The 25,612-nt window shown below is 53.8% G+C and overlaps 1 protein-coding gene across 2 annotated transcripts; it reads left to right on the top strand.

The window, feature by feature from the left end:
* The first annotated feature begins 182 nt into the window (after window positions 1-182).
* Window positions 183-23,605, top strand: DPF2 (double PHD fingers 2). Of its 2 annotated transcripts, XM_044448577.1 has the most exons (12): window positions 183-339; window positions 3,855-4,015; window positions 5,378-5,485; window positions 7,041-7,204; window positions 8,533-8,625; window positions 9,648-9,726; window positions 10,730-10,771; window positions 16,066-16,203; window positions 17,154-17,282; window positions 17,654-17,766; window positions 18,709-18,790; window positions 20,358-23,605. In XM_044448577.1, the coding sequence occupies exons 1-12, from the start codon at window positions 308-310 to the stop codon at window positions 20,432-20,434; spliced, it is 1,218 nt and encodes a 405-aa protein (XP_044304512.1). In that variant the 5' UTR covers window positions 183-307; the 3' UTR covers window positions 20,435-23,605. The 2 variants fall into 2 exon arrangements, with proteins under 2 accessions (XP_044304512.1, XP_044304513.1); XM_044448578.1 differs by lacking the exon at window positions 10,730-10,771.
* Window positions 23,606-25,612: the final 2,007 nt, after the last annotated feature.

Below are 25,612 nucleotides of genomic sequence, written 5' to 3'. Positions count from 1 at the left end.
TTCCTCCACGCATGCGCAATATGAGTGCATGGCTCTCTCAAGCGGAGCCCCGCCTCTACCCCCTTTTTTTTTCCTCCTTCGCGCGTGCGCCGTTACGATGCTTGACCGCGGAGGTGGCGGGAAGCGCGTGGGAGCAACTGGTGTCGTTTCACTGCGCGTGAGCGGCGAGGGTGGCCGCGGTGCGCATGCGCCACGGCGTGGGCCAGCTCAGAATGTTTATGCAGACCAGACGCCCGGCTGAGCCCGAACCGGCTTTGCGGCGCATGCGCGATCGAGCCGTCCGCGGCCCCAGGCGGCAGAGGGGAAGATGGCGGCGGTGGTACAGAATGTGGTAAAGCTGTGAGTGGAACTCTACCTCTTTCCCCCCCTCCCCCCCGTTCGGTTCTAATGGTACAGCCCGAACCGCTGGGAAGCGCGCGCAGGAGGGTTGCCGGGGAGAGTCCATTCCGCTCGCGGGGGTGGTGGTAGTGGGGGAGAACAGAAGGCGAGGGGCGGCTATGAGGATCTTTCCTTCCTTCCTTTTTTTTCCTCTTCATTGTTCAGGAGTGAAGTTTTTTTTAAAAAACAAACAAAAATAGGAAAGCAGAAAACCGCGCTTCTCCACTGCCAGGGGCGGGGACAAGTGGGCTGGACGAGGGGGAGGAAAAGTGTCCCCCCCTTATTAAAGTTTCGAAAGTGGGGTCCGTGGGTGGGATTGCCCCCCCTCAAGAACCCCAAAGTGGGGGAAGAGAGGATGAAAAAGATGAAAGGCCACCCCCCCACACACAAAATTCAAAGATAAAGGGGAGGAGGGATGATAGATCCCAGCCCCAATTATGCGGGTCCTGGGGGGGAAGAGAAGCCCTCCTTCATAAAATACCAGAAACGGGGGGGGGGGACAATGTCAATAATGAAATTTTGCAGAGGAGGGGTGAGAAGAGAGAGATCAGGAAGGAAAATTGGGGGTGGGGGCAAGGACAGGAAGGAAAAATGCCCCTCCCTGCAAGCTAGAGATGTAATGGCAGGGGGGAGCGTGAGACCCCCAGTGATGTCCTCGGATAAAGCAAGTGGATGGATGGGTGGGGGTGAATTTTGCTCCCACTGGCTCAAAGAGAGGAGTGGAAAGAGACACCGTTTTCTTGTTCTTTATGGAGATCTATATATAGAGGGAAGGATGAAGTTAAGGAAATGGGGGGGGGACATGGGGAGGGGGAAGCCTGCCTTTGAAAAAGTAGGGATCGTCTAAGCAGGGGTGAGAATGACTCGCTGTACAATGTATTGCATCAGGACCCCAGAGAAAGCAAAGGCAAGAGAGTACGGATGAATTTCCCAGTTTACTTCCTAAATGATCTTTGGGGACTCTAGAAAGAGGAAAAACATCTCTGATCCACAGAATGGGATGGAGACAAAATATTCCAGTCCCCTCCTGCTTCCTCTGGGAAGAGGGAAGGCAGCAGAGAGACCCTGAGCAATGAAATGGGATTGATGGGGGTGGGTAGCTGGGACAGAGGAGCTAGAGAGAAACTTGAGATATTTTTCCTCCCTTCTCCCAGGATCTGGAAAAAATGGGGGCTGAAAAGGCATTGACCCCATCTTAAGTAGATGGGTGCGTTCAAGAGAGAATGAAAGGGCCTTTGAGCAGGGAACAGGATGGAGATGGGAGTGAGGAAGCCATTCCAGAAGGCTTTAACAGGAATTTGGGGCTGCGGGTGTGGGGAGAGAGAGAATGAGTCCAGTTTGAGCACAAAGGATGAAGATTGGAAAGATGCATGATGCCCCATACTGGTCAGGAGTGCTGCTGGAGGAGCTGGACAGAGAAGGGTGTTCGCCCTTACAGCTCCCACAGTGATGAAAAGGAGATGAGAGAGGCTGACTTTCCCGGGGTGAACAGGGTCTCATGCAGAACTGTAAAATTGTCCTCTCCTTCCTAGAGATCTCAGCAAGTGCGTGTGTTACAATATCAGGTTCTAATTGGAATGAGGAGTCATTGTCTATTATTTCAGGGTTCAAGGAAAAAGCTGATTAAGGGTTTGTTGGGGGGCAGACATTTCTTGCAATACCTCTTTACACTGACTGGTGGGTGGGTCATTTTCTTTCTGGATCACTGTTCTCTAAATTCCTTGTAGCTGTTTCAATGGATGATATAATGTCAAAATGAATATAAAACAGTGTAAACAAAGCAGGCTTCCAATTTAATTACCTAATTTTCTCCCCCTTGCCTTTTTTCTGGCAGCAGAGATAGAACATTATTTCCCTAAGCAAGCTGATGCCCACTAGTTACTGTCCCCCCCCCCGCTACTTTGTGTGGCAAGATTTAAACACTGAAATTACTGTAATTATAGCCTGTTCAATTAAGGAGACTTCATCGTTGCCGCACCACGGGTTTTTAAAGAACAAGAATAAAAATGCAAGCCACGTGTTTTTTCCCCTTTCCCCTCCACTCTGAGAACTTTGTATTTGAGTCTTTTTTAACTAATGGGATTATTAAATAGAATTTGATGTGTTCTTCATAGATTGAATGTAAAATGCCAGCTCCATGGATGCCCCTTTTGTTCCAGGAAGGAAAGCCTAAAACTAGATCTGTAACCAGGATTTCGAGACTGTCGCTTTAAAACGTTTCAATATGACAACAGCTTGGTATGGGGCTGGCGCTTAAATGCGCTGGAATACTTTCTGTAGCCCCAATTCAATTCAGCCCCATTTCCGAGCACTCACTGCTGTCTTTCTAAGCCTGAAAATTGCTGCTCGTGTCAATAAAAGAAAGCATTCCAGAGATGTGCTGCCCAGCAATTTGGTACAGAGAAAATGGGAGAAAGATGCTGCTGCATTCGTGTCCTGCTTGTGGATTTCCCTTCAGTATCTGCTTGGCCGCTGTGGGGGCAGAATGCTGGGTCTCGGCCTGATCGAGCGCGTCTTTTCTTACATGCTTGTGAGGCAGGCCCCCCGGCCTCCGAAATGCCTCTGTGCCGTGGTGAATCTGCACGATACAGAAGCCCGTGGGCTGTTGTGTACCAGAGGCTGGGTGCACTCCCTTCTGGATGCCCACCACTTCCACCTTTTCTCAGCGACCCACCGCCGACTCCTTAATAGGTTGCCATGTGTGTTGTCCAGACCCAGAGTGCTGGCCGTGTTTAAAGCGGGGCGGGGGGGGGGCATGACTTAGTGATTAATCCAGCACCAAGCCATTGGAAACTGCAGTGCTCTTTCTCACCCGTGTCTGACAACCCATGGGTTGTTTAACCCATGGGCTGTCATGTCATGTGAACCAGGTCGCTGGTTCTCCAAAAAATGGCCCCAGCAGGGCAAAGCCTTCCTCTGACACATGTCAATTGCAGTCGAGCGGACCTGATGTTCTCCTGGTGGGCGTACCCTTGAAAAGTGCCCTGACGCTGCAGCCACTGCACAGCGTCGTGTCCAAACCTCTCCAGCGCGGAGAGATTGCTAGTCATTTCCTCTGCTCATTTCAAGCTGCTTTCAGCTCTTAGGACCTGCCTACCAGAATGGTGGTTATTCCACTTCTGCGCCTGTTCCCGTATGAACCTGTTCTGTTATTAAGACCATCAGCAGGGGCCCTTTTAAAGCTGCCCTTGCTTGCTGCGGGTTGTGTGTGAGGCGTGTGCGAAAGGCGTTTGTGCTACACATTTCAGCTTGTTCCCACTCTGTATTCAGGGAGCAGATCAGGGCACCTCTTTCCAACTTGCCGTGCTAATCTGCTAGGGGTTTTAGTGTTATTTTTAATGTTTATCTACGTTTGTATTTTATTGTGGTTCTTTTCCCCAAACTTTTTCCAATCTATCATGTTTTGCCTTTTATGACTGTAGAAATACAGTCATAAAAATATTTCACCATCCTTCTCTCTCCCCTTCTATCTCCAGCCTTGGTGAACAGTACTATAAAGATGCGATGGAGCAGTGCCACAACTACAATGCCCGGCTGTGTGCCGAGAGGAGTGTTCGCTTGCCCTTCTTGGACTCGCAGACCGGAGTGGCCCAGAGTAACTGTTACATCTGGATGGAAAAGCGGCACCGGGGGCCAGGTGAGGTGCACACGCAGCTTCGGGAAACCAGGGGCTTCTGGAACACGGGTGGGTCTCCTTGTGTGGGGTTCGGTTTGCCGCAAGGGTCTTGAGTCGTGCATCCGTTTCTCTTGCTCTCGGCTCGCTCTCTAGTAGCTCTTCTGTGCACGAGGGAGGTGCCCAGAGGATGTATTAGTGGGTGCTCTGAAAACATCAGTTAGTAGAAAATACAGAGACAAGCGTATCGACTGGAATTGGCTGTCTTTGCGGGTGTGAAATGGTCTTCCTGGGCTTGTTTGAGAATGTTGGCTTTAACCAAGCAGTTCATGTTTTGGACAAGAATTCTCATTGTTTCTGGCCGGCCTGATCAGCGATGAGGGGTGAAGGAAGCTTCGGCCAAACCATCAGAATAGCCACAGCTTGTCTCCTCCTGGCTTAGGATCTCAGTGTTTGAAGGAGCACTTGGCCTGCACATTCCTACCTGTGCTCTGAAATTATCCCTGGTACACCTGCATATTGAGAATTGGCAGGTAGCTCCTTATGAAACGCCTTTTCCTTGGTAGCCCATCTCTGTCCCGTTCTGGAATGTCTTTTCTAGGGATGTTTGCCTGGGACCGAGCAAAGCTTTTAATTCTCTCAGGTTTTATAACTGCAATATTCACTCTGCTGCTTGAATGTAAAGCAAATGTTCCCTCCATGGGTAGCCCTTTTGAGCACTGTTGTTCAGTCTTGTTTATGTTTTAGTCAGTGCTGTTTGAAATTCTTTATCACAAAGATTTGTATACAACTTTACAGTAACATTTTTTAAGTGGTTAACGTAAGAATGTTCCAATTCAATACAATACTGTAAACACTATTTAACCAATGGAGTTTTCTGTGGTTGGCTGGCTCAGATCTCATGGAAGGCTTTCCCAAAGAGGGAAGCAGTCTGGAAGTCCAAACTTTCAATGCCAGCGTGCCCCGAGCAGGACTGAAAGGTGGGTTGTCCATTCCTCAACAGTTCTCTTTCTGAGGAGTGCAAAGTCTGGGCAGGGATGTGAGAGGCAAGGAAATCCTTACAACAAAATTAAGTCTGGGGCTGCTTTTGGTTTTTCTTAATTGATTTTATTCCGCTGGGTGTGTCACCCTCGGAATTCTGCTTATAAAGCGAGTCACAGGTTAAGTATCTTTGTTACATGGAGCCCTTTGCTCCGTGTACGAACCCCCCTCTCTGATGCTCTGCTGGACCGCCTGGCCATAGCGTGGACCGTAGGGACTAGAAATGTTCTTTCCCTCTCCAGACAAAGAGGAGTGGAGAAGTGCTCATTCTGAGCTGCAGTTATATTCCTGTTTCTCTGATGCTTTTTCTAACTGCTGCCCTGGTTTCCCTCCATCTCTTGGAAGGTTTGGCATCCGGTCAGCTCTACTCCTACCCAGCTCGGCGCTGGAGGAAAAAACGCCGTGCTCACCCACCTGAGGATCCGAGGCTTTCCTTCCCTTCCATTAAGCCAGGTAAGCGCTGCCTGTCTCTTGAGCGACGGGGAGTTCGGTCTGGGACGGTCTGGCCTGGCCTGGCCTCAGGGTTGCAGGGTGGACTGCACAGTGGCGCCGTTCGGAAGAGCATCTTCCGATCGGCTGAGGCGTTTGGCTGGCAGGTGCGAGTCCTGAGCCGCACGGTGCAGCCTCAGTAAATTTCCAGGCAAAGGCACCTGCTTTGCCTTGCAAACGCTGTAACACTTACGGTCCTAAATATTTCAAAAGCTGGCTCCTCACCTTCACCCCATTTCTCTGGCATGCACACAGAGGTCTGGTTTGCGCTGCACTGCACACCTGGCTCACAGTGTGTTGCTTGCCTAAGGGTTCTGTGGGGGTAGTTTTACCCCCAAAATACCCTTGCGGGCAGGGTTTGCACGGGTGCTGAATATTCCAGATGGTGCCTGGCACGCGTCACAGCCCGTTGGGGTTCAACAACCCACAGTGACCCTGGCATGTCATGCCTGCCATGTCACACACACGGTAATCAGGAGGGGAATTCTGCAGTTTGTTTGTTTGTTTGTTCATCGGTTTATATCCTGCCTTTTTCCTACAAAGGGCTCGGGGCAGCTTACATCGTTCTCCTCCTCCATCTTATCCCCACAATAACAACCCTGTGAGGTAGGCTGGGCTGAGAGTCTGTGACTGGCCCAGAGTCACCCAGTCGGCTCCATGGCTGAGCGGGGACTCGAACCCAGATCGCCTGAGTCCCAGTCCCACGCTCTTAACCACTGCACCACGCTGCCTTTCAGTTAAGATGCTCCGACTGCCTGGACTGGCAGGACAGTGTTATATAACGTTTTGCTTGGCAGTCACAGACTAGGGGACCTTCCGTGCGGCAAGTGAGTTGGCGGAAGAGGAAGGATGGACCTCTGAGTTTCCTCGCAAGCTGTGCGGAAAGGGACTTCCTGTGCAGCCAGCGTGGAAGCTCAGGGGGCTGTCGGGACGTTATCTAATGCACACTTCCCCAGTCAGTACGTGCTTGATTAGGTTCCCTTCCGTAATGGCACGGACCTGGGTTTTGTGAAGATGCTCATCAAACAAACAAACGTACATTAGGAAAAGAAGCACACAAAAAGGTTATCGCACAAGATCAAACCGCTCTCGAATTAAAGGCCGGTTAGGCAAAGGTGGGGTCCAACAGCACCTTGGCTCAGGAAATCCACGCAAGAATCTGCACCCGTGTAATGTGGCCTGGTGGGACGATTGCAAGCTGAAGGGGAAGTGTGGTGGAACACACGGACAGCTTGAGCAATGAGGCCTGGTAAAGGATGTGCCCCCACATGTCTCTGAGAGCTGGTCTTCCCCTCCTGGGCCCTCAGCCTCACATAGCAGGCGAGTAAACATGTGTGCAGGCGAGCTAGGGGGATCCGTGCAGAGAGCATCCCGTCCCTCGATTGGGTCGGGAAAGGAGCAGAGCAGGTGGCCCCGCACAGAACAGCACGCCTCGCGAAAGCCCGGGCGCCAGTAGGCCCTGCCTTGCGCTCGCTGCCGCAGCCATGCGTGGCTTCCCCTCCGGATTCTCCTCCTGCAGACACCGAGCAGACCCTAAAGAAGGAGGGCCTGATCTCTCAGGACGGCAGCAGTCTGGAGGCCCTCCTGTGGACGGACCCCCTTGAGAAGCGCAGCCTGCCCGACCCCCGCACGGACGAGGACAGCCTGGGCGAGTTCCCCGTCACCAACAGCCGAGCGCGGAAGGTATGGCGAGGGAAGCTGGTCTCCCCTGCAGTCGGAAGAGGGCGCTCTGTGGCGAAGCGTGCCCGGACCCTCTGCCGAGACGCCCATGCTGCGAACTCGCTGCTGCTCTACTCTGCTCCTGTGGCGGAGAGAAGTGGTCGATAATGTTTTGGACATCCCCCCGCCGTGTTGTTTTAATGCTAGGCATGCCCAGTTCATCCCACTGCTTCCCAGGTTGTTTGGGTTTCTGATCAGTTTCTTTAGCCTTCTTTCTTTCCTTCCCCATCTCACTTTTTAGCTGCAAACCATTGTTTTAGCTCTTGGCAACCTTCTTTCCCATCCGGGTGAAATGCAGTTGCTTTCCAACAGCCACAGGCGAGCAGAGAAGAAGTATAGCGACACTCTGGTTTCCATCATCACTTCTGGCTCAAACAGCTGCCGAATCTTGTCATGTGTGCCGGCCAACTTGCAGTGTCGATGCCAATAGCCTAGTAAGGCAGCTGAAGGAGGAACGCGGTTGGCTTGTTTTCCAGAATCCAGGAAAGCAGAATGCTGCGAGTGTGTCTGAGAAAGAAATGTTGCTTGAAGAGAGCGGGGGGGAGAGAGAGAACGACGGAGCGTGCTTCATATGGCATGTAGCTGAATCTTTTGAACTGGCTGTCCAGAGACGTGCTGGCTATCAGTGTAGGCAGCTTTATAAGGCAGTTGGCCAGGTTCCCGGAGGATCAGGCCCTCCACACCTCCTTGTCCTGAGTCCGTGTGGATGTGTTGAAATAGTGAACCTGTGAGGAAAGCATCTGGGATCGTTTATCTTGGAAGAAAAGCGAGAAAAGGAGGTATACAAATTATGCACAAGCTGGGGGAACCCTCACTGGGTTCTTGTGAGTCCTGGAACCCGGTGGGGTCATTCCATGAAGCTGGCCAGTGGGAGACTCGCAACAGATAAAAGAAAATACTACCGCACACAGTACACCATCAGAGTACGGAAGATGGAGTGAGGGTCGCCCATTTGGCCAGTGTTAAAAGAGTATGGGATAACTCAATGGGGAAGTCGCTAGTCCTCATGACTTTATGCTACCTCTAGTATCAGAGTCACTAGTCCTATGGACACCAGTTGCTGGGGAACATGGGCAGTGCAGTGGCACTTTAAATCCTTTGTAGCCTTGAGCTTTTCTAACTCTCCTTCTGACTGCCTTGTGGCTTGAGAGATCTGCAGGGAGAATCAAGATACAGTGACAGCTTGCCACTGATCTGCCACTGGGAATGCCCCCTATCCAAACCCTAATTTCCTTCTTCCCTAGTTTTCTGAACTGACTTGCTTTCTCTGCTCCCCCGCACCCCCGGTTTAGCGAATCCTGGAGCCCGAGGATTTCTTGGATGACCTGGATGATGAGGACTACGAAGAAGACACACCAAAGCGTCGGGGCAAAGGCAAGGCCAAGGTACCGTCTGCATCCCGGGGCTTAAAACCCCCCTGTTCTGTGTGCCCCCACTTTCGCCTCAAGGGTGCTCTGGGTGGCGTTTCCCCCCCCATGAGATTAGCGTGTTTGCTATTTGCCTTGTTGGCATGGGCGCCCTTCTCCTCCCCACTGTTAAGTCGACGGAGCATTCTCGCTCCCTTGATTTTAACAGAGGTATGGGAAAGCGAGCCACCTGGGGAGATGGGGGGCAGCGGAGGTGAGCAGATGGCATTCACCTTGGCAGATGGTAGCTCACCTGTGGGAAAGACCGTGCCGATTCCTCCCCCAGGCAACCGGCTCGTTGTTTGTTTGGTATGTTACCTCCAACAAGGTTCTTGTCTCGGTCTTTACAATCCAGGTTGGGTGAGACCAAATGTGCTTCATTGGGCTGTGTTATATATAGATGCAACCCAGGTACCCAAGGAAAGTGGTAATTCGATTATATATTTGGAAATAAAATACTGGTGCCATATCTGCCTGGCATAAAAAAATTGGTGTTTTATGAATAATAATGGAGGAATCTTCTGAGAAACTTGTTCATCTGTGTAAAATATTTTACCCCGCTTTTCAGTGAAAAGTCTCCCAGAATGGCTTGCAGAAATCAGTAATTAGACACACAAAATGATGACCGTCATCTTTCGCTGTGGGGCAGTATTGGACAGCTTTGTGATCTTTTTTAATCCTTGCTTGCAGAAGGAAGTAACCTCTGCACTTGACTAGTGAGAACTTCTTTGTAATGTACTTAAATCACTGTCACACACTATTTCAGTGGTGAAAATAGAAATGGCAGTTGTTGGTTTTGGCTGTGTCGGGTAGAAACAGCATATGCTGTTCTAGATATCACTAATGGTACATAGCGTAAACCACAACCACCAAGGGCTAGATATAAGACCCTGTCTGTGAATCATCCTGGGATAGGCTTGTCATTTAAACCAGCAAGGCAGGTTCACATGTGGCTTCACACGACCACACTTTTCCCAACTTCCTGCTTTCTGGGCTCTTAGGGGAAAGGAGTCGGGAGCGCCCGGAAAAAGCTGGATGCAGCCATTTTGGAAGAAAGAGACAAACCCTACGCCTGCGACAGTGAGTAAGAAGGAGAGCTTTGCTGTGGGACCGAGCTGCCGTGAGCAGAATATGTTTGCTTTTGCTACATGGGCAGGTGGGGGGGGGGGGGGGGTGAATTCCCAGGCCTCTGACGAGCCTTCCCGCAGTTTCTTTGTCCCTTCCTTTTTCTTGGAACTTCTTTGAGGCTGAGATGCTGCGGTCTGTTTTCAGAGGGAGAGTTGCCTGGTCATGAGATGCTAAGCAGATAAAATAATGCCTTTTCTTTACCCAGCTTAAAAGCATGCAGGCCTTTGAGTTTCACTGAGCTCTTAGTTCTCTCCGGTGAACAGCTCTGTGAAAGCACAAAAGCTTGCATGCTTCCACATCATGGTAAGATGTCCCTCGGAGAGAATAGTGCCAACTTTCTCATCTCCTGTGGGGCAAACAAACCTGGCGTCTTCACCCTGGCACCAGAGACCCTTTAACTGGAGAAGCTGGGGCTGTGATGTGTTTAAGGGGGTATCCTAGAGCAGAACTCCAGCCCTGCCTCGTACTTTGGCAGAGCCCGGAACTGGATGGGCGCACGCACACAGCACCGAAGGGGCAACTGCTTTGCCTGGATCTGGTTCTACGGATAGATGGCGAGGGCACCTTGCTCCACCTCCGATGCAGTGTGCCGCTTCCTTCTCCAGCTCCGCGTGAATGTCCTTCTTTTGGCCTCGGAGCTATTCCCTTTGTTCCAATCTGGACACTTAAAGCCCATGCAAACTCAGGAATCAGCAAAAAAAAAAAAAAGTTTGGGAGGACAATTGGCAAGAATTTTCAAAACAGCGAATAATGAGTTTTTGAAATTACTTTTCTTTCTCTTCTCCTTGACTGTCCTGCAAGAATTTTATTCTCCCCCTTTAATTTAAAATAACACCGATTAGCATTTTTCTTTTCTCCCTTTTAATCGCTCTATATAGCTGACCGTGTGCATGTTATGTGTGTGACCTATAGAGCGTGTTCACCTTTCTCTCATTATTCTCTTTCTGTATTTCAGATAGTTACAAACAAAAGCATACCTCGAAACCTCCTGACCGAGGTAGTCCATTCTCTCTGTCTGCTATTTTATTTCCTCCTGACTTTGTTCTTCTGAAATGTTAGTTTTAAAAACTCTTTTTGGGGAAAAAAAGTGGGTTTCCATGCAGGGCACAAAACACCCCTTCTCTCCTATGATATGCAGTTTGGGTTTTGAGTGTATGCACATGTGTTGTGTCTTGGGAATCTCAGTATATGGATTGGAACCACCTTTTGGACAGATTCTCTGAAGTTCTGTGGGGAAGGCGAAAATCAAAGGTTCCCCCTTTTTCAGGGCGAGAGGGGGCAGATTCTGAGGGGAGAATCTGCCCTCTCTAGCCCTGTCGCTTGGATGCTTACCTAGAGTTTTACAGATTTTGTTAAAGCGATTTAATAGGCACGGGTTCAGTTTCGTCATCTGCCCATCGACAGGAGCAGATTTCTCAGTTTCCTGGATTTGCCGTTGTGGTGGAAAGTGTTCATTTACATGATGGTGCACTTCTGAAAATGTGCAGATCCCTCCAAAACATTCGCACTTCAGTCTAGGAAGAAAATGTGCATTCTTGGTCTGTTTTTCTTCTACTTCGTGTTTTTGTACGATGAAGTTTGCACACTGTTCAGGAAAGTAGAAACTTGCCCAAGAGTTCACCGAATCCCTTGGACCCAGAAAAGGCTGTTCTATGGCAAAATCCCCTGGTTTTATTTATTTAGTTTATTTATTTAGGATATTTTTACCCGATACAGTCCAGTTGTCTCAGGACGGCTTACAATATAAACAAACAGTAAATACAAAGAATCAAGAATACTTGAATACAGAGGAACTCAAAATCCTTTGAAACTATCGCAGTTCTCTCATGCCTTCCTTACTCACCATGTCCAGAAATCGTCATCATTTACTTTCTCCAGCCTTTGGGGCAGAATGGGAGTGGGGTGCTACCATTCGCCGCCGTTCCAGACAGCCTCGCCTTCCTCCAAGTGATTCTGTCCCATCCCCTCCTGTGTTTCTCTCCCACCCACCCCTCGGCCAGCCACCTGCCATTCCATCTCCTCTGAGCATGTTCATTCTCACTGGTCCAGCTTTCGCGGGGGTCCTCAACTTAAAAAACGTTCTTCTTAAGACCTTGCTTCCCTGATCGTCTCCCAGCTTCGGAAACTAAAGGCCAGTTACATGTTCCCATCCTTTGCATCAGCAACAGGCAACGTAGAGCCCTGTTTTAACCAGTATCTCCCATCATCCTGCACCTTTGGCTCTGCTGGCTAAGGTGGATGGGGTTGTTTGTGAGGACTGGAGGGCTTCTGATGCCCAGAGGTTAACTGCTTCGCCTTCCTGGGCCCCGTTGCAGCGCTAGCCAAGGTGACTGGACATCAGGAGGGGGCTGGTATTGCCAGTCTCCTTGGACAGGAATGGAGGGGAGACCCCCGAGTTGCCTCCTTTCGCCTTCCTCCGCTGGGGTAATGTATTAACACAGCCCCTGAGTTCCAAAGGCCTTGGACCTTTGCAAGCTCTGTTAATAATAGGCCAAAGCCCACGTCTTCTGTTTTCTCTAGCCCTTGTACCATGCCTCTGAACTCTTTGCTCGAAACCTGCTTCTTCTCAGGCTCCCCTCGGCCAAGGGCAAATGCTGCACAACCTCAGTAAATCTTATTTCTCCTTATTTTTAACGCCTCTTCAAGCCAAGTCAGAGTGTCGAGAAAGGCCCTTCGCAAGTATCATTCCAGGCTCGTGGGCATTACGCCCAAAGAATGCTCCTTTTTGCCTGGGATGTTTCTGGGGAGAGAATACCAGGAGTGCTAGGCATCTGAAAGCGGCTGATGTTCCTTGTGCCGTATACGTAGCCTGTGTCGCTGCCCCAGCCACTACACAGCCAGAAAAGCAGGGGAACCGGAGAGGAGGGTGTTTCTCACAGCAGGAAGATTATTTTTTAAAACAACCTCCCCAAGCGTGGTTTGGACATCTCGGCCCTGGAATGTGGCCCCAGCTGCCCCTCCGAGCTCATCCTTGACCCATGTCTAGGCTAAACCCTGAGCCTGTTTCGTCCAAGTCATCCTCCCCTTCTGTTTTTCCGCAGCTCTTACTCTCTGGCTCTTCTGAAGCATCTTAGGCTTGCACGTTGACCTCAAAAGTCCTCTTGACCAACCTTCTGCTGGTGATCAGTTGTCACGGTATCCTTGCTAGGTGGCCAGCCGTATCCCCGTTCCGAAGTACGGCGATGTTCCTTCACATAGCTTACAAATGCCTAAATCAGTGCTTTTGAAAGAAAAGAATGCCAGTATCCAGTCAGAAGCTTCACATTAAATGGCTCCCTTTCTCCAGAAATCCAGATTTTGGCCCAGCCTGCGCACACGGTCCGCAGTGTCCCTCTCACAGATATTGTGGGCTTAATTTGTCTTAGGGATATATAATAACAATATAAAGGTTTTTGGAAAACGTTGCCTGCGGCATTTACGCGTGCTGATTCACAGCACCCTGTCCTACAATTAAATGTGAATATTCTTTGGAAGCGGGTCTGTTTTTGATCACTGTCTTGCCTTTGTCGTCTTCCACTGCCAAAGTCAGGAAAACCTTCCATATACTTGACAGTAATCTTCTGAACTTTCAGCAGCTCTTTGATTTCTCTTCCTTTGGATTGACAGCGCTGTTTTAAAATGTCGGCTTTGAAGTGAACTGGGCATCTTTTAAACACTCCTTCGTGGGGGAAGAGGCACGGTGCCTGGCTGTGCTCCGTTCGAGATACCGCAGGGCTGCACCTGCCCCCTGAAAGGGCCCTGAGGCAACCGTTGCAAAGGGACCAAGAAATTAGTTCAAGCGTCTCTGAGCGCCCCTTCCCCTCAAACTCAGATACTCCCAGTCCTGGAGGGACAGACGTGCTCCTCAGACAGGTGCCCTGGGATACCTGCTGTTGCAGCGGGTGGTTGTGCTGCCGAGTTGTCAGCTAGTAGGAGGTGATGCCTTAGGGAAATAGGAAGTAGCCCTTACGGCAAGCTGGGCTTCTGGTCATCCATACTAGCAGAAGCTGTCTGGGGTTTCAAGCAGCCCTCTTGTTCGTCACCCAGTGCCGTTGCTCTTTTTGACCGAAATGTGTCGTGGCGTTTTTGTCCCTGCCCTGAGCAGAGGCAGGACTGGAACCAGCGCCGTGAATTCGCCTTGGCGTTCTGCCCAGGCCTCCCCTGACAGCCGCCGTGCAACGCAGGGAGCCCCCCAGCCACATCTGGACTCCCCTCGGAAGTTTAACGTCTTGCAGGTGCTCGGCAGATGCAGCTGCTTCCTTGGTTTCCTCCTGGCCAGATAATTTCTGAGGGAGCAGAGCAGAGTACAGAGGGCAGCCTGCTTTGGAGGGAAGCTGAGATTCTTGCTGCATGTTGCCTTCTTTTATCCCAACGTTCCTGGCAGGCAGAGGAGGGTCTGTAGCCCTGGTGTCGTGAGACAGGGACCCAAGAAACCGCCTTGCGCTGGCTCAAAGCCCAGGCCACCGGTGGACTGCTTGGGGCAGGCTTTTCTCTAGCCCTACTTCGAAACGGAGCTTGAAAGGGCTTGAAAAACCTGGTAGTTCGAGGCATTTTCTACCCAAGATCTACCCAGCCCTGAGCCAGCGTAAGTTCTGAAATCGGGCGGGATCGTGTGCATTCAGGCTGGTGTGGCTGTAAAGACTAAATGTCGGACTTGGAAGGAGGCGTACGCTGTTGGGGCTCTCCCTTCGACCCCCAGGGATCTGGGGGCTGGCTGCGTGGCTAGGGACGAGAGGAAGGCTCTCCGTTCCCCACGAGAGGCACAGGGGAAAGGTTTTGGAGAACGGGGGGAAGGCTGGGTTCCCCGTCAGCCCTTTTCCACGGTGGGGGCTTCTTCGGAGTCGGTGCTTTCATCTTGCTCGGGGGCGCAAAGCTCCAAATAGTTTGGCCTGTCACTCGCATCTGCCCCAGTCAGCCTGGCCCGCGACAAGGCCTGATGGAAACCACTGCTGCCAGCACAGGCTTTGACTCCGTCAGTTGTGTTTACACGGCCCTTAAGGGAGACGTAACTTCTTTTCCTTGGCAAATTAGCTCTCTGGTTGCTGCGCAGAAACAAAACAAAACTCCTGCATGGCTTAATGGGCTTTAGGAAGGATTTGTGTCTCTTCCTCCTCCGTCGCAGCTGAGCCCAGCGTGTGCTGGATCCTCTACCAAAAAGCTCTGTGCGTTCGTGTGTGTGTCCGTGTCCGTGTGTCCTTCCAATACTGCTCCCCTTGGAACAAAGCCCACTTCCCCGTCTCCAGGTTCTGGCTGCTTCCAGGGTTGGGGCTCCCTCTTTGGTGCTTGAACTTGGGGTGCTTGAGCTGACAGTGGATGGGGGTTTATGGCTCCTGCCCGTGTATGTTGCCAGGCATTCTGAGCCCAAGCTGCTTTTGTTTGCCAAGGATTTAGGAGGAACAGAGTGTTACAGGGACTGGGAAAGGGTGGTCTTGTAGTAGCCAGGGGAAGGGTGGGGGGGTGAAGAGGTGCAGGAGAACGAGGCGCTGACCCACGGCTTTCCCCATCAGCCTTTCCCCTTCCCCTTCTAGGGATTCACTAACTCTGGCCATCTTTCTGTAGGCAAATAACCTTATCCTGTGCGCTGGAAAGACCCATCTTGTCCTTGAACCATCGGCCTAGTCGCCACAGGCGACCAGAAATGCCAGTCCTGAGCACAGAAGCCGTGCAGAGTCCCTCCCGGGACGGTCTGCTCGATGGAAGGCAGGGGGGTGTTTGCTTGCTTGCTTGACTGCTAAGAGACCCTCGCAGCCCACGCTTCCACGCTGGCTGACGAAGGGGGAACCTCCCTTTTCTGCAGAACCAGAGACTCTTAAGGAAATATCTGCAGATTCGTTGTACGAACTGTAGAGGAGGACAGAGAGCGGCGCAGCTCCCTGAAAAGCACCATACTTGGAATATCAGCTGTTCCATCTTCCCCACTAGACACGGCCCAAAGCGTTTCAAGCTTTTCCTTCCCGAGGACCAAAAACGAGTGTGTGTTGAGAGCCCAGATCGCGTGTTCTGCATGTGGGCTCGTCTGAGAATGCACAGAATAAAAGGCAGAATGGAAGAGCTGAAGGTGTGCTCAGAAATCCATTCTCGACATCCACGAGCAGGAAACGTTTCTGCCGTCATGGGTTGGGGAGCAGTGGCTCGGGCGCCTTCTGCTCCCGGACTTGGTCGGCGGGGCGGGCGGCGCGCTTGAGGAGGTGCGAAGGGGAGCTGAGCACGGGTTGGCAGCGGCGTTCGCCGGACGGAGGTGTGAGGCCGGACTTCCCGCCCGCTGGGAAATTCACGCCGTGACTGCTCTCCCCCTCCTCAAATCCTTTCCAGTCTGTGGGAAGCGTTACAAGAACCGTCCCGGGCTGAGCTACCACTACGCACACTCCCACCTGGCCGAGGAAGAGGGCGAGGACAAGGAGGACTCGCAGCCCCCCACTCCTGTCTCCCAGAGATCCGAGGAGCAAAAGTGTAAGTCTTCTGGCCCTCTTCTGGAACAGAATCTGGCCCACACGCGCCCCACAGTGCTGGCATTCATCCCTAGCGTAGAAATAGTGATGCACATCTGTGCGCCTGAGCACGTGCAGAGCGCTTTTAATTTCTGTGCAAGCACGCCATCTCCCTGGTGCTTGCCTAGGCGGCGTGGCTGCATTTCTCTCCCGCGGTGCATCGTCTAGGCAGGCGTTCCCTCCTTCCCCCCACGTCTCCTCCCCTTTTGGACACGAGCCCAGCAAGGCCCAGGAGGCACCGTGCGCCACCTCCCCTCTGCAGCCGGAGGAGCCTGCTCCGGTCTCGCGCGAGCCTTCCTCCTCCCCTTTTGCACCTCAGTCCCCCTCAGTCCAGCTCTCTTTTTCAGGGCGTGTCTCGCCTGGGCTCCTCCGCTTCTGCTGTAATCACGGTTCGCTCACAACTGCATTTGCCATGCATGTTTCGAACTGGCGCTGGTTTATTTTATTTTATTTTTATTTTATTTATTTTTATTTTATTTTATTTTATTTATTTAAAACATTTCTATGCCGCCCCCATCGCAACAAAGCCTCGGGGCGGCTCACAAAGGATACATAAATATATGAATACATAAATAATAACAATATAACAATTAAAAAAAGTTATTTAAAAATGGTTGCGGCGTTCACTTCAGAAGCAAGAGGCAGTTCTGTGGTTCAGTTTGTTTTTATGCGACCCAATGGCCAAAAGAGGGGAAGAAGTACGTGAGCTCAAGAGTCCCCCCCCCCCCGACTCTTACCTGTGCTACAGGCAGAGGTAGCATAGTTAACTCCGCCGAAGGTGAGCATTTCTCACCTGCAGTCGCACCTTTTCCTCAGGCATCAGGATCGGTGCAACCCCAGCAGAAGCAGCGTCTGGGTAGAGGGTGGGAATGTTTTCGGCTTCGAAACCTCACACCTCTCCTTTCCCACCAGCCAAGAAGGGCCCCGATGGCTTGGCCTTGCCCAACAATTACTGTGATTTCTGTCTTGGAGACTCCAAAATCAATAAGAAAACGGGGCAACCTGAAGAGCTGGTTTCCTGTTCTGACTGTGGGCGATCAGGTATGTGGGGGGGGGGCTGCACCCGCCAGGTGCTCTGCGTGCTTTGCTCCATGTCCCACTTCTCATCTGCCTGTTGGGTCGGCTCCCCAGCACCTTCCAGATCCCAGTCAATTTCACTGCGGCCTGGCTGGGTGGGAGCTGCGTCTGCCTCGCCTTTGGTCGAGAGAGCAGCTTTGCTGACCTGCCCAGAAGCAGCAGGTCGCATCAGGCCCCCTCTGCAGTCGGCGTGCGGCTGGCTCTGGAAGTCGCAGGGCCCGAGGGAGGGCCGAGGGAGTGCCTGTGTCTCGCTCACTCGCCCGCCTGCCAGGGTGTCCCAGTGGGAGAACGGCCTTATGCATGCTTCCCTCTTGCTCCCCCCCCCCACCTGCTAGGGCACCCTTCCTGCCTGCAGTTCACGCCGGTCATGATGGCGGCAGTGAAGACCTACCGCTGGCAGTGCATCGAGTGCAAGTGCTGCAACATCTGTGGGACCTCGGAGAACGACGTGAGTACCCCCCCACCCCTCGCCAGCCAGACCCTCTGCCTCCCTTCTGGGGGCACCCTCTCAGCAGCCCCTCTTTCGCTCTCCCCGTGCCCCAGGGTTCCCACCCCCTTGCCTTCCCCCGTGTTATTCCCCACGTGTGGATCGGCCTGCCTCTTTCTGCTCGGCCCTCCCTCTTTCCCCCTCTCGTATTGCCTCTTCCAAACACCTGGATGGTAGGCGCGGTTAGAAACAAAACCCGATTCTCCGCTAACTGGGATTTGCACCCCGAGAAGTCACCGCGCATTTTAAGAAGCGAGCAAGGCGTGTCCAGGCAGGCCGGTGCTGTACGGAACTGCTCTCCAGCTTTCCCTCTGCACCTGGCAACTGCTTTCACGATGCCCCATCCGTTCACTGGTGTAGCACAATTCACCCGTGGTGTCAGTAACAGGGAGCTGTTGAAGTGCCTGTGCCACAGCCAGCCCCCCGGTGTTCCCCAAAGGGCCCTGCCGGTTCCCCTTCGTCCCCAGCCATTCATTTGCTGGTTTCCCGGCCCTTGTCCGTCTTTCCGCCCGTCTTTGGAGTCTGTACGCCTCTCCCAGTCTGATGGCAGGGACTTAAGAGACAACGCATGGCTTTTGCCCTGCTCTGTTTTGTGATTTCGGGCCTGCCCGCTGCTCGAAGGCTGTCCCCGAGAGCATCTTGGAAATGAAAGCAGTTCCCCCGCTCCTGGGCTAGGCCCTGGTCCGGAGCCCACAACTTGGGGTGCCCACGAGCGCATCTCTGAGCTTGGAGGGAGGGCAGGTGTGCCTCAGCTAGACAGAGCCACTCACAGGTTGATCGAAAAACCCCTTTGGGGGGTAGGGAAGCCGGCATCTTCGGCGGCCAAATCGTGGTGCCCGTCCCCAGCACGGTGCTTAGCAGGCAGATTCTCCATTTGCCTTCCTCCTTCCCCCTCTTGCATAGGACCAGCTGCTCTTCTGTGACGACTGCGACCGCGGGTATCACATGTACTGCCTCACCCCGCCCATGTCGGAGCCGCCTGAGGGTAAGCGGGGTCCCTCGGGGAAGTGGGCCCCCCGGCCGGCCCAGTGCGGCCTCTTTGCCCCAGTGCTGCCCACTCCTCTTTCCTGCAGGCGGGCTGCCCGGGGGAGGACACTGGTTCTGGGGCTGCTCTCCCAGCCCGGTGCCCTCCATCAGCTGCGAGGGACGCCGCCTTCTGCAGGTCTATCGGGCCAGCTCGGACGGCCAGCAGCTCTGCCGCGTTCTGGGCTGGGATCTCTCTTAGCTCTGCCTGGAGAGGCTGGGATTTGAACTGGGAAGCTTCAGCAGGCAAAGCTGGGGCTCTGCCCCCCAGCCGTGGCCCTCTGAACCCCAAATGCACCTGCGGATGGTGGGTTTTGTAGTCCGGAAGGCACCGGGCTGAAGGAGGCTATTCTAGGGGCAGTTCTTCACCATCTCAGGTAGAAAGATAAGGTACCTGCCCGCCCCCTCCCTTTGCGATTTCAATTCTGCGTAAGGCTTGAAGTACAGATAAATGCGAGGGAGGGGGAAGTGGGGTCTATCCTGGGAGGACAAATGCTGCTGACTTAAGGCAGGCACTTGGGTGACTCATTTCCTGGGCAGGAGCTGACTCAGGGGCTTTGCGACTGCTTCAGGGCGCTAGACCCGTAGCCCATGTTAATCTTAAATCGCGGGTTAATGTTTTCCACTGCTTGACGAAGGAGTCTTGGTGGCACAGTTCAGGCGTGTGCCGTCCTGCCTGGACGGAAGGGTCATCTTTTCTGTAATTGCTCTGCTCCGGGAGCACGGATGACCCACAGATGGCGTGTCTGCTTAAGGCTGCGAAGTGGAGCTCTAGGCTGCTGGTAGAGGTAGTCTTGAATCATCGGCACGTCTTCTTGAAAAATACGTCAGGTATCAGGGATGAGAAGGAGGCCGGCCGCAGCATCCTGGCTTATTCTTCCTCAAGAGCACATTTTTTTACCTCGCTCCCCAGAGCAGCTTTAACCAGGCCAGCAGCAAGCAAGATGGCCTCTTCTAGCAGGCCTGCAACCAGGCAGCCTGACACGCAAGGCGGGGACTGGGGGCACGAGCCAGCTCAGCCCCCCCAAACCGAAACAAGGAGAGGCCGTTTCAGTGGCCACTCAGTCAGCTCCAGCCCTAAAGCTCCCCTCCTCCCCCCCCCCCGAAAGTTGCCCACGGTTGGGCCCAAGCATTTCCCGGGAGAGTGGCGCTTCTTTGTTTGCAGCCACGGTCGGGATAGCGTGGCGGAGACTTCGGTTTGTTAGCGTCCAGCACGTGGTCACTGGAGGGCTGGAACGAGGGAGGAGGCCGACGGCCACCCGGCAAGTCTGGGCAAGGAGGGATTTGGCTTTTCGATGCCTGAGAGGCCTGCGCTCTCCAGGATTTGAAGCCGCTCCTTGGCATTCCAGCCGTACCGACTCGGCCTCCGTTCTTGAGATTTCCCCCTGGAGCAGACAAAGCCCCTTTGTAAGAGCGCCCTTCTGCCGAGCTGCGATTCAGGCGTAGCTGCTTCCCTCTGCTTGCTGAGACCTCTTCTCTTCTCTTCCCTCCCTCCCTCCCTCCCTTTTCCTCCCGGGGGGTCTCTGCAGGAAGCTGGAGTTGCCACTTGTGTCTGGACTTGCTCAAGGAGAAAGCCTCGATCTATCAGAACCAGAACTCTTCCTGATGGGCCCTGGGGCTGTAGAGAAGAAAAGGGAGCTCTGAAGATGAGCCGTCCGTGTCCGCTTTGTTACAGGGCTCTTTTCCTTTCTTGGTTTGGTCCTTTCCTATACTGCCTCCTGCTCTTTGTCAGCATTTCCTTCACCAGTTGGATCGGGCCCCGCCGGCGCGCGCTGTCATCCTGGCCCAGCAGGGCAGGGGGACTTCTCCCTCCCTCAGCTGCCGCCCGGGGAGAGGAAGGGCTGCCCCTTCCTCGTGAGACCCCCTGCCCGCGGCTGGCTGAGAAACACCAAACAGAGATTGTCATATCTACGGCCTTAATAATCCAGGAGAGCCACGACCGAGCTGGGCACAGCCCTCCTCGCGCTTTCTCAGAGAAGAGCAGCCTCCTCTTGTCCGCTGCCCTGGTGCTGTCGGTTCGACAGCCGCTCCTCTGGCTTCCGGCGCCGAGCGGAGCTGGCAGCTTAAAGGAAGCCGCCTCGAATGCTCTCGCGCCTGGCTTTGGCACCTTGCTCTGCATCCCGGCACCAAGCCGGGGGCCTGGAAGACGTCGCAGAGGCCCCGGGGCTCTGCCGCCCAGGATGTCGTGCTTGTTGCTCCTCCTCCACCAGAAGGCGGGTTTCTCCCCACCCGGGGCCGGTCCCGAGCAGCTCCCCGGCCTCGAGGGGTCGCGGCCCCATGGAACCGAGCCTTGGCCTCCAGCACTGAGCGCTGGGGCAGGTGTGAAGACGGTGACTTTACCTCATCCGGGGGGCTCTTCTGAGGCTCGCTTCGTCTTGGCCAGGTCTGGACCCCGATCCAAAGATCCCGTTCTCTGTTGACACAAACGGCTGTCTTGTCCTTCCACATCGTTGCAAACACGCAGAATTAGGACATTTATTTTTAGCCGGGGCACTGCTTCGTGGGAGTTAGAGAAAGCCCAGTTTTCTTCCGAGCAGAGAGCCCTCTCCACCTCACTTGGGCAAGCCCCTGACCAGTGCCCAACCTGGCCTGTCTGTTGAGCGGTGGATAAAAACACGTTTTAATCCCTGGAGAGCTCGTCCCACCTCTCGCCAGCGTTTTAGATTTCCTTTTATTCCATCCCCCCTCCCATGGCATGAATTGCTCCCTCCAGTGTCTGGCCTCTCCCGGAACGTGTGAGGTGCTCCGGGGGGGCCGTGCCGGCGGCTCTTCGCTTCCCTGGGGCAGGGCGTGAGTCCACCCCCTTCTGCACGGCCACAGGCATTTGAACAGGCTCCCCAAGGTCATGCGCCCCCTGGCACCTTCCACGAGCTCCGTGCCTCCCTGGGGCTCTTGGGCACAGGGCTTGGGGCTGCCCCCTGTGGGCCTGGCCTTACCCGGACACCTGCCCGCCAAGCCCCGATCCTTCCACTGCGTGTGGGTGCAGGAGGAGGGCTGGGCCGGCGGTGGGAGGTGCCGTCGGCCAGCCGGAGCTCCTGCTCTTCCGGGAGGGAAGGCTCTCGCCCACGTCCATCGCCCTCCTGCCTTTTGCCCCCACGCCAGAGAACCCCGTTCTAATAACGCGCGACCTTTTAAATGCAGTCCTTCGAGTCCCATCCCTCCTTTCCCCCATTTTTAGACGGCAGAGATTTCTCCGGCATTCTCGCTGGGAAAGGGAGAGGAGGCATTTCTCTGGAAAAGGGTTCTGTGGAATATTATACTCCTGATGTGCCTCTCTTTTCTAAAATTGACCTCAGACCTACCTCCAAAGTCCCCCCGCACACATCCTCCCAAGCTCCCTCGAAATGCGTTCAACCCGGCCCCGTCCGCGTCCCTTTTTCTTTGGGGTGGGTGGCTCAAGAAGGCTCGGGGGCCTGCGGGAAGGGGGTGCTGGAGCACCGTCCCTCCCCGGGTGGCAGGGTCTCGCCCACCCTGCACGCAGAAGTGGGGTCTCGTGGGTTTGGGTTCCTCTGCGGCCTGAATGGCAAAGCCACCTTCGCTCTCGTTACCTCGCTAGGTGAAGCCCTGCTTAGCGACGCTGGAGGTTAGCCGTCAGAAAAGGGCAGGGGCGCTTTGCTGGCAGGATGGAAGCTTTCGCCCCTCCGCTGCCACTGCTGCGTCGGCCGCCTTCACAGGACTAGAGGCCTTCAGGTTTAAAAACACCCGCGTGACCCTGTGAAGTCCAGGTTTTGGGGGGACGCCGAGGAAGGCCTCCCTCCGCACGCTGGCGGGGAGCCCCAGCTCCCCTCCACCGCAGCCCCCGGAGGGAAGCCTCTGGTCTTCCTGCATTGGCAATGGACGCATTTCTCAGGGCTGGGCTGGGCGGGGAGACCGGTTTGGACGGATGCGCGCAAGGAGCGGGGAGGCCAGTGGCTGAAGACGCTCGCGCTGGCAGTGTTGCTTTCCCACCCCCGGCAGGGGCCCTCCTTGCTGCCCGTGTCCCCGAAAAAGAAAAAAGCTGCCCAGTGAAACGCCCAGGCGGGGCTCGGACCTTCGCTCTGTGGGACGGGGATGGTGGCACCTGGGTTTCTGCTCCGCTGCGGGATGTCCATGCTCAGGTTCTCCCGGTGCGCCGGCCAGGTGGGAAACAGGATCCCCGCGAGCGGATTCCTAGCCCTTGCATCGCCACCACGCGAGGCCCTCGCTGGAACAAGACATTCGGCTTCTCTGCCCCCCGTCCCCGCTGTTGCTGGGGTGCTCGGCCCTTCTGTGTTGTTCAGCCCCCCGGGCTCTCCGCCCTGTCCCCCCCCCACATCGTCATCCTCCTTTTCCCCAGTGTGCCAGCTGGTGGCTCGGCTTCTGAGCAGAACCGGAGTTGGAGGAGGCCCCTCAGCCCTCCAGCCCATGCCCATTTCGGGCACCCCTGGCAGACGGCTGCCCTGTCTCTCATATACCTCCAGCGACAGAGAGCTCGCCCCTCCCCAGGCGGTCGGTGCCCGCCATCGCTTTGACTGCTGCAGCTGCTAGCGCGTTTTTCTTGATGTTCAACCAAAATCGGCCTTCCTGTAACTTAAGCCCACTATTTTGTGTCTTACAGGCTTGGATGATGAATGGGTTTGCAGATGCTTTTATATGTTTGGAATTCATTGGGGGTTTTCTTAAAAGATTGACGTTCTTATTCTCCCCCTCTCAACCTTCCCCCCATCTTTTTATTGCAGTTGAAGCTAAAATGTGTTTCAACGTTTATTTTCAGCTACTGTAATAAGCATTAGTGAATAAATACCATTTTTACATGCAAGGTTCTCTAGTTTCTGTCCAGTAATCCGGGACGGTGAACCTCTCTCTGAGAACTGCTGTGAGGGAAATAGGGAGATGTCAGATTGAAAGCGATTTCCCACCGAGGTTTTGGTTCTTCTGCTTCCAGGCTAATCCAAGGTTCACGTGGGGTTTTTTGTCCCCTAAGCGTGTAACTTGCATTTCTAGGAACGTTCAGCAGTTGGAGTGAAAGATGCCTTTATTTGGCAGGTGAAGGGAGCTTTGGGAATTCACAGCAGCTTTGGGAATTCACAGCAGCGTTGGGCCAACTGTGCCAGTGTGATGAAAAGTAATGGGTGGGTTGATGATTTTTCGCATTCAGATTGTCGACACAGTGACTTGGGGAAAAAAGTTGGAGAAAACATTGGGAAACGACTTTGGGACTCGGAGACGCTGTGAGTGGAGAAACCGGTCTGGCGCTTCGGCCCTGTGATGAGGCCAGGGCCACGCAGTGGTCTGCGCTCAAAAGTTGCCGAAATCGCCCACAACTTGGGTGGTTGTGTTGGCCGCACCCAGCTGTGCTGGCACACCATGGTTGCTAACCTTGGGCACCCAGGGGCTGCGGCTGGGTCGGTGGCATGTTATCTTGGCTAAGTCCAGTCAGTGTTTCGAGGACAACTCATGGCTCAGTGACAACCCACACACAACCCATAACCTGGCGAATGTTGTCTGAACCCAGTTGGGCAGTCCTGCCTCCACCGTGCACAATCCCAGCCACCGGTTCTGCCACCCTCTGCTTTTCCTGGCATCCATCACCTGAGATGCCCCCCATCACTGCCCTAATGCTCGGGCCGGTGCTGCTCTTGGAAGTGGCTTGGATTCCCTTTGAAGCAAAAAGCAAAATCTGGACTTTGCAGGACTGAGCTGCAGCCACCAAGGGGCAGTGTAACCGCTTCTCATTTTCTGCTCTGGTTTTCTTTCTAATCCTTCGCTGAACTATCCGTATTCCATCCCTCACCTCCATTACAGATGTTTTCATGATTTATCCACTGATTTTGTATTTTAATTTTTGGCATCTTCATAACAGCCGGAGACCTCAAATGCCTTCAGTTTCGTGCCTGTACTCTTGGCCCTCATGAAGCCCTCGCCCGACTGAGGATTTTATTATTTTATTAAGCAATGGGATACAACTGGCTTCGTTACCCCGTATGTTGGAAGTGGAGGACAGGCTGTGCCCTGGTTTGGTCCACAGCTGTTCAGCTTCAAAGGCATTACGGCAGCAGATGCTTCCTTCAGTTTGTTGCAAATGTGCAAGAATTAGGAGAGAGAAGCAGGGATTGTTTATTCAGGAGAAGAGACCGAGACAGGATATGAATGTACTCTAGAAATAGATGGCCTCGGTTGTACATCAGGTGCAACGACTCCAGCCTGGGGCCCCAATCCAGTTTGCAGGGTTTCGCAGGGACCCGAGCCCTTCCCCTGCTCCCTGCCTCTGTCGCGGTTTTTTCTCACGCGAACAAGTCGAAGCACCTCTCCCAGGGCTTCGTCGCTGGCAGGACATGCTTTAACTTTAATACATGCTGGTCATCTTTGCATTTCCCCACTGCTCCTGTTTGTCTCTTGCCATCACAACGTTTCCTGCAAGCTGTTGGTTTCAGCCAGCGGGCCAAACCTTCCGCAGGCTAAACACCCTTTTAAAGAGGGGGTGAGGAGCTCACCTGCCAGCCAGGTAGATGGCAGCCCGCCATCCCCCCAGCCAGACCTGCCAAGTGTGACCACTTCGGAGTCCCAGGTTCCCCACTCATTTCCAAACTTCCCTTGCTTGGATTCTGAGCCCTGTCCCTCTCTTAAGGGGACATCCCGGGGTTTGCATTGAAAGAAATGGACAAACCTAACCAAAAGACCCCCCAGAGCTCCATAAAATAGCAAGCTGCCCTATAGTTGCCTGATTCTGACCTTAATCTCTGCCCCATAAGCAGGGTCCCTTCAAGACAGCCACAGAATTGCTTGGCTGTTGGGATCCTGTGAACTGGTGAGGATTTTTCCACTT

This window comes from Varanus komodoensis, unplaced genomic scaffold (genome assembly GCF_004798865.1).
Source record: "Varanus komodoensis strain SLA01 unplaced genomic scaffold, ASM479886v1 scaffold55, whole genome shotgun sequence".
NCBI lineage: Eukaryota > Metazoa > Chordata > Lepidosauria > Squamata > Varanidae > Varanus > Varanus komodoensis.
Note: the sequence above shows the minus strand (reverse complement) of the source record. Positions and strands in the feature narration are given on the sequence as shown.

What these genes read in the sequence shown, in the direction of transcription:
- DPF2 (XM_044448577.1), top strand. Translation starts at nt 308, where the DNA reads ATGGCGGCGGTGGTACAGAATGTGGTAAAGCT. An exon ending in CAAACCCTACGCCTGCGACA is followed by an intron (nt 9,727 to 10,729) that starts GTGAGTAAGAAG and finishes TCTGTATTTCAG; the next exon opens with ATAGTTACAAACAAAAGCAT. An exon ending in CATGTCGGAGCCGCCTGAGG is followed by an intron (nt 18,791 to 20,357) that starts GTAAGCGGGGTC and finishes GGGTCTCTGCAG; the next exon opens with GAAGCTGGAGTTGCCACTTG.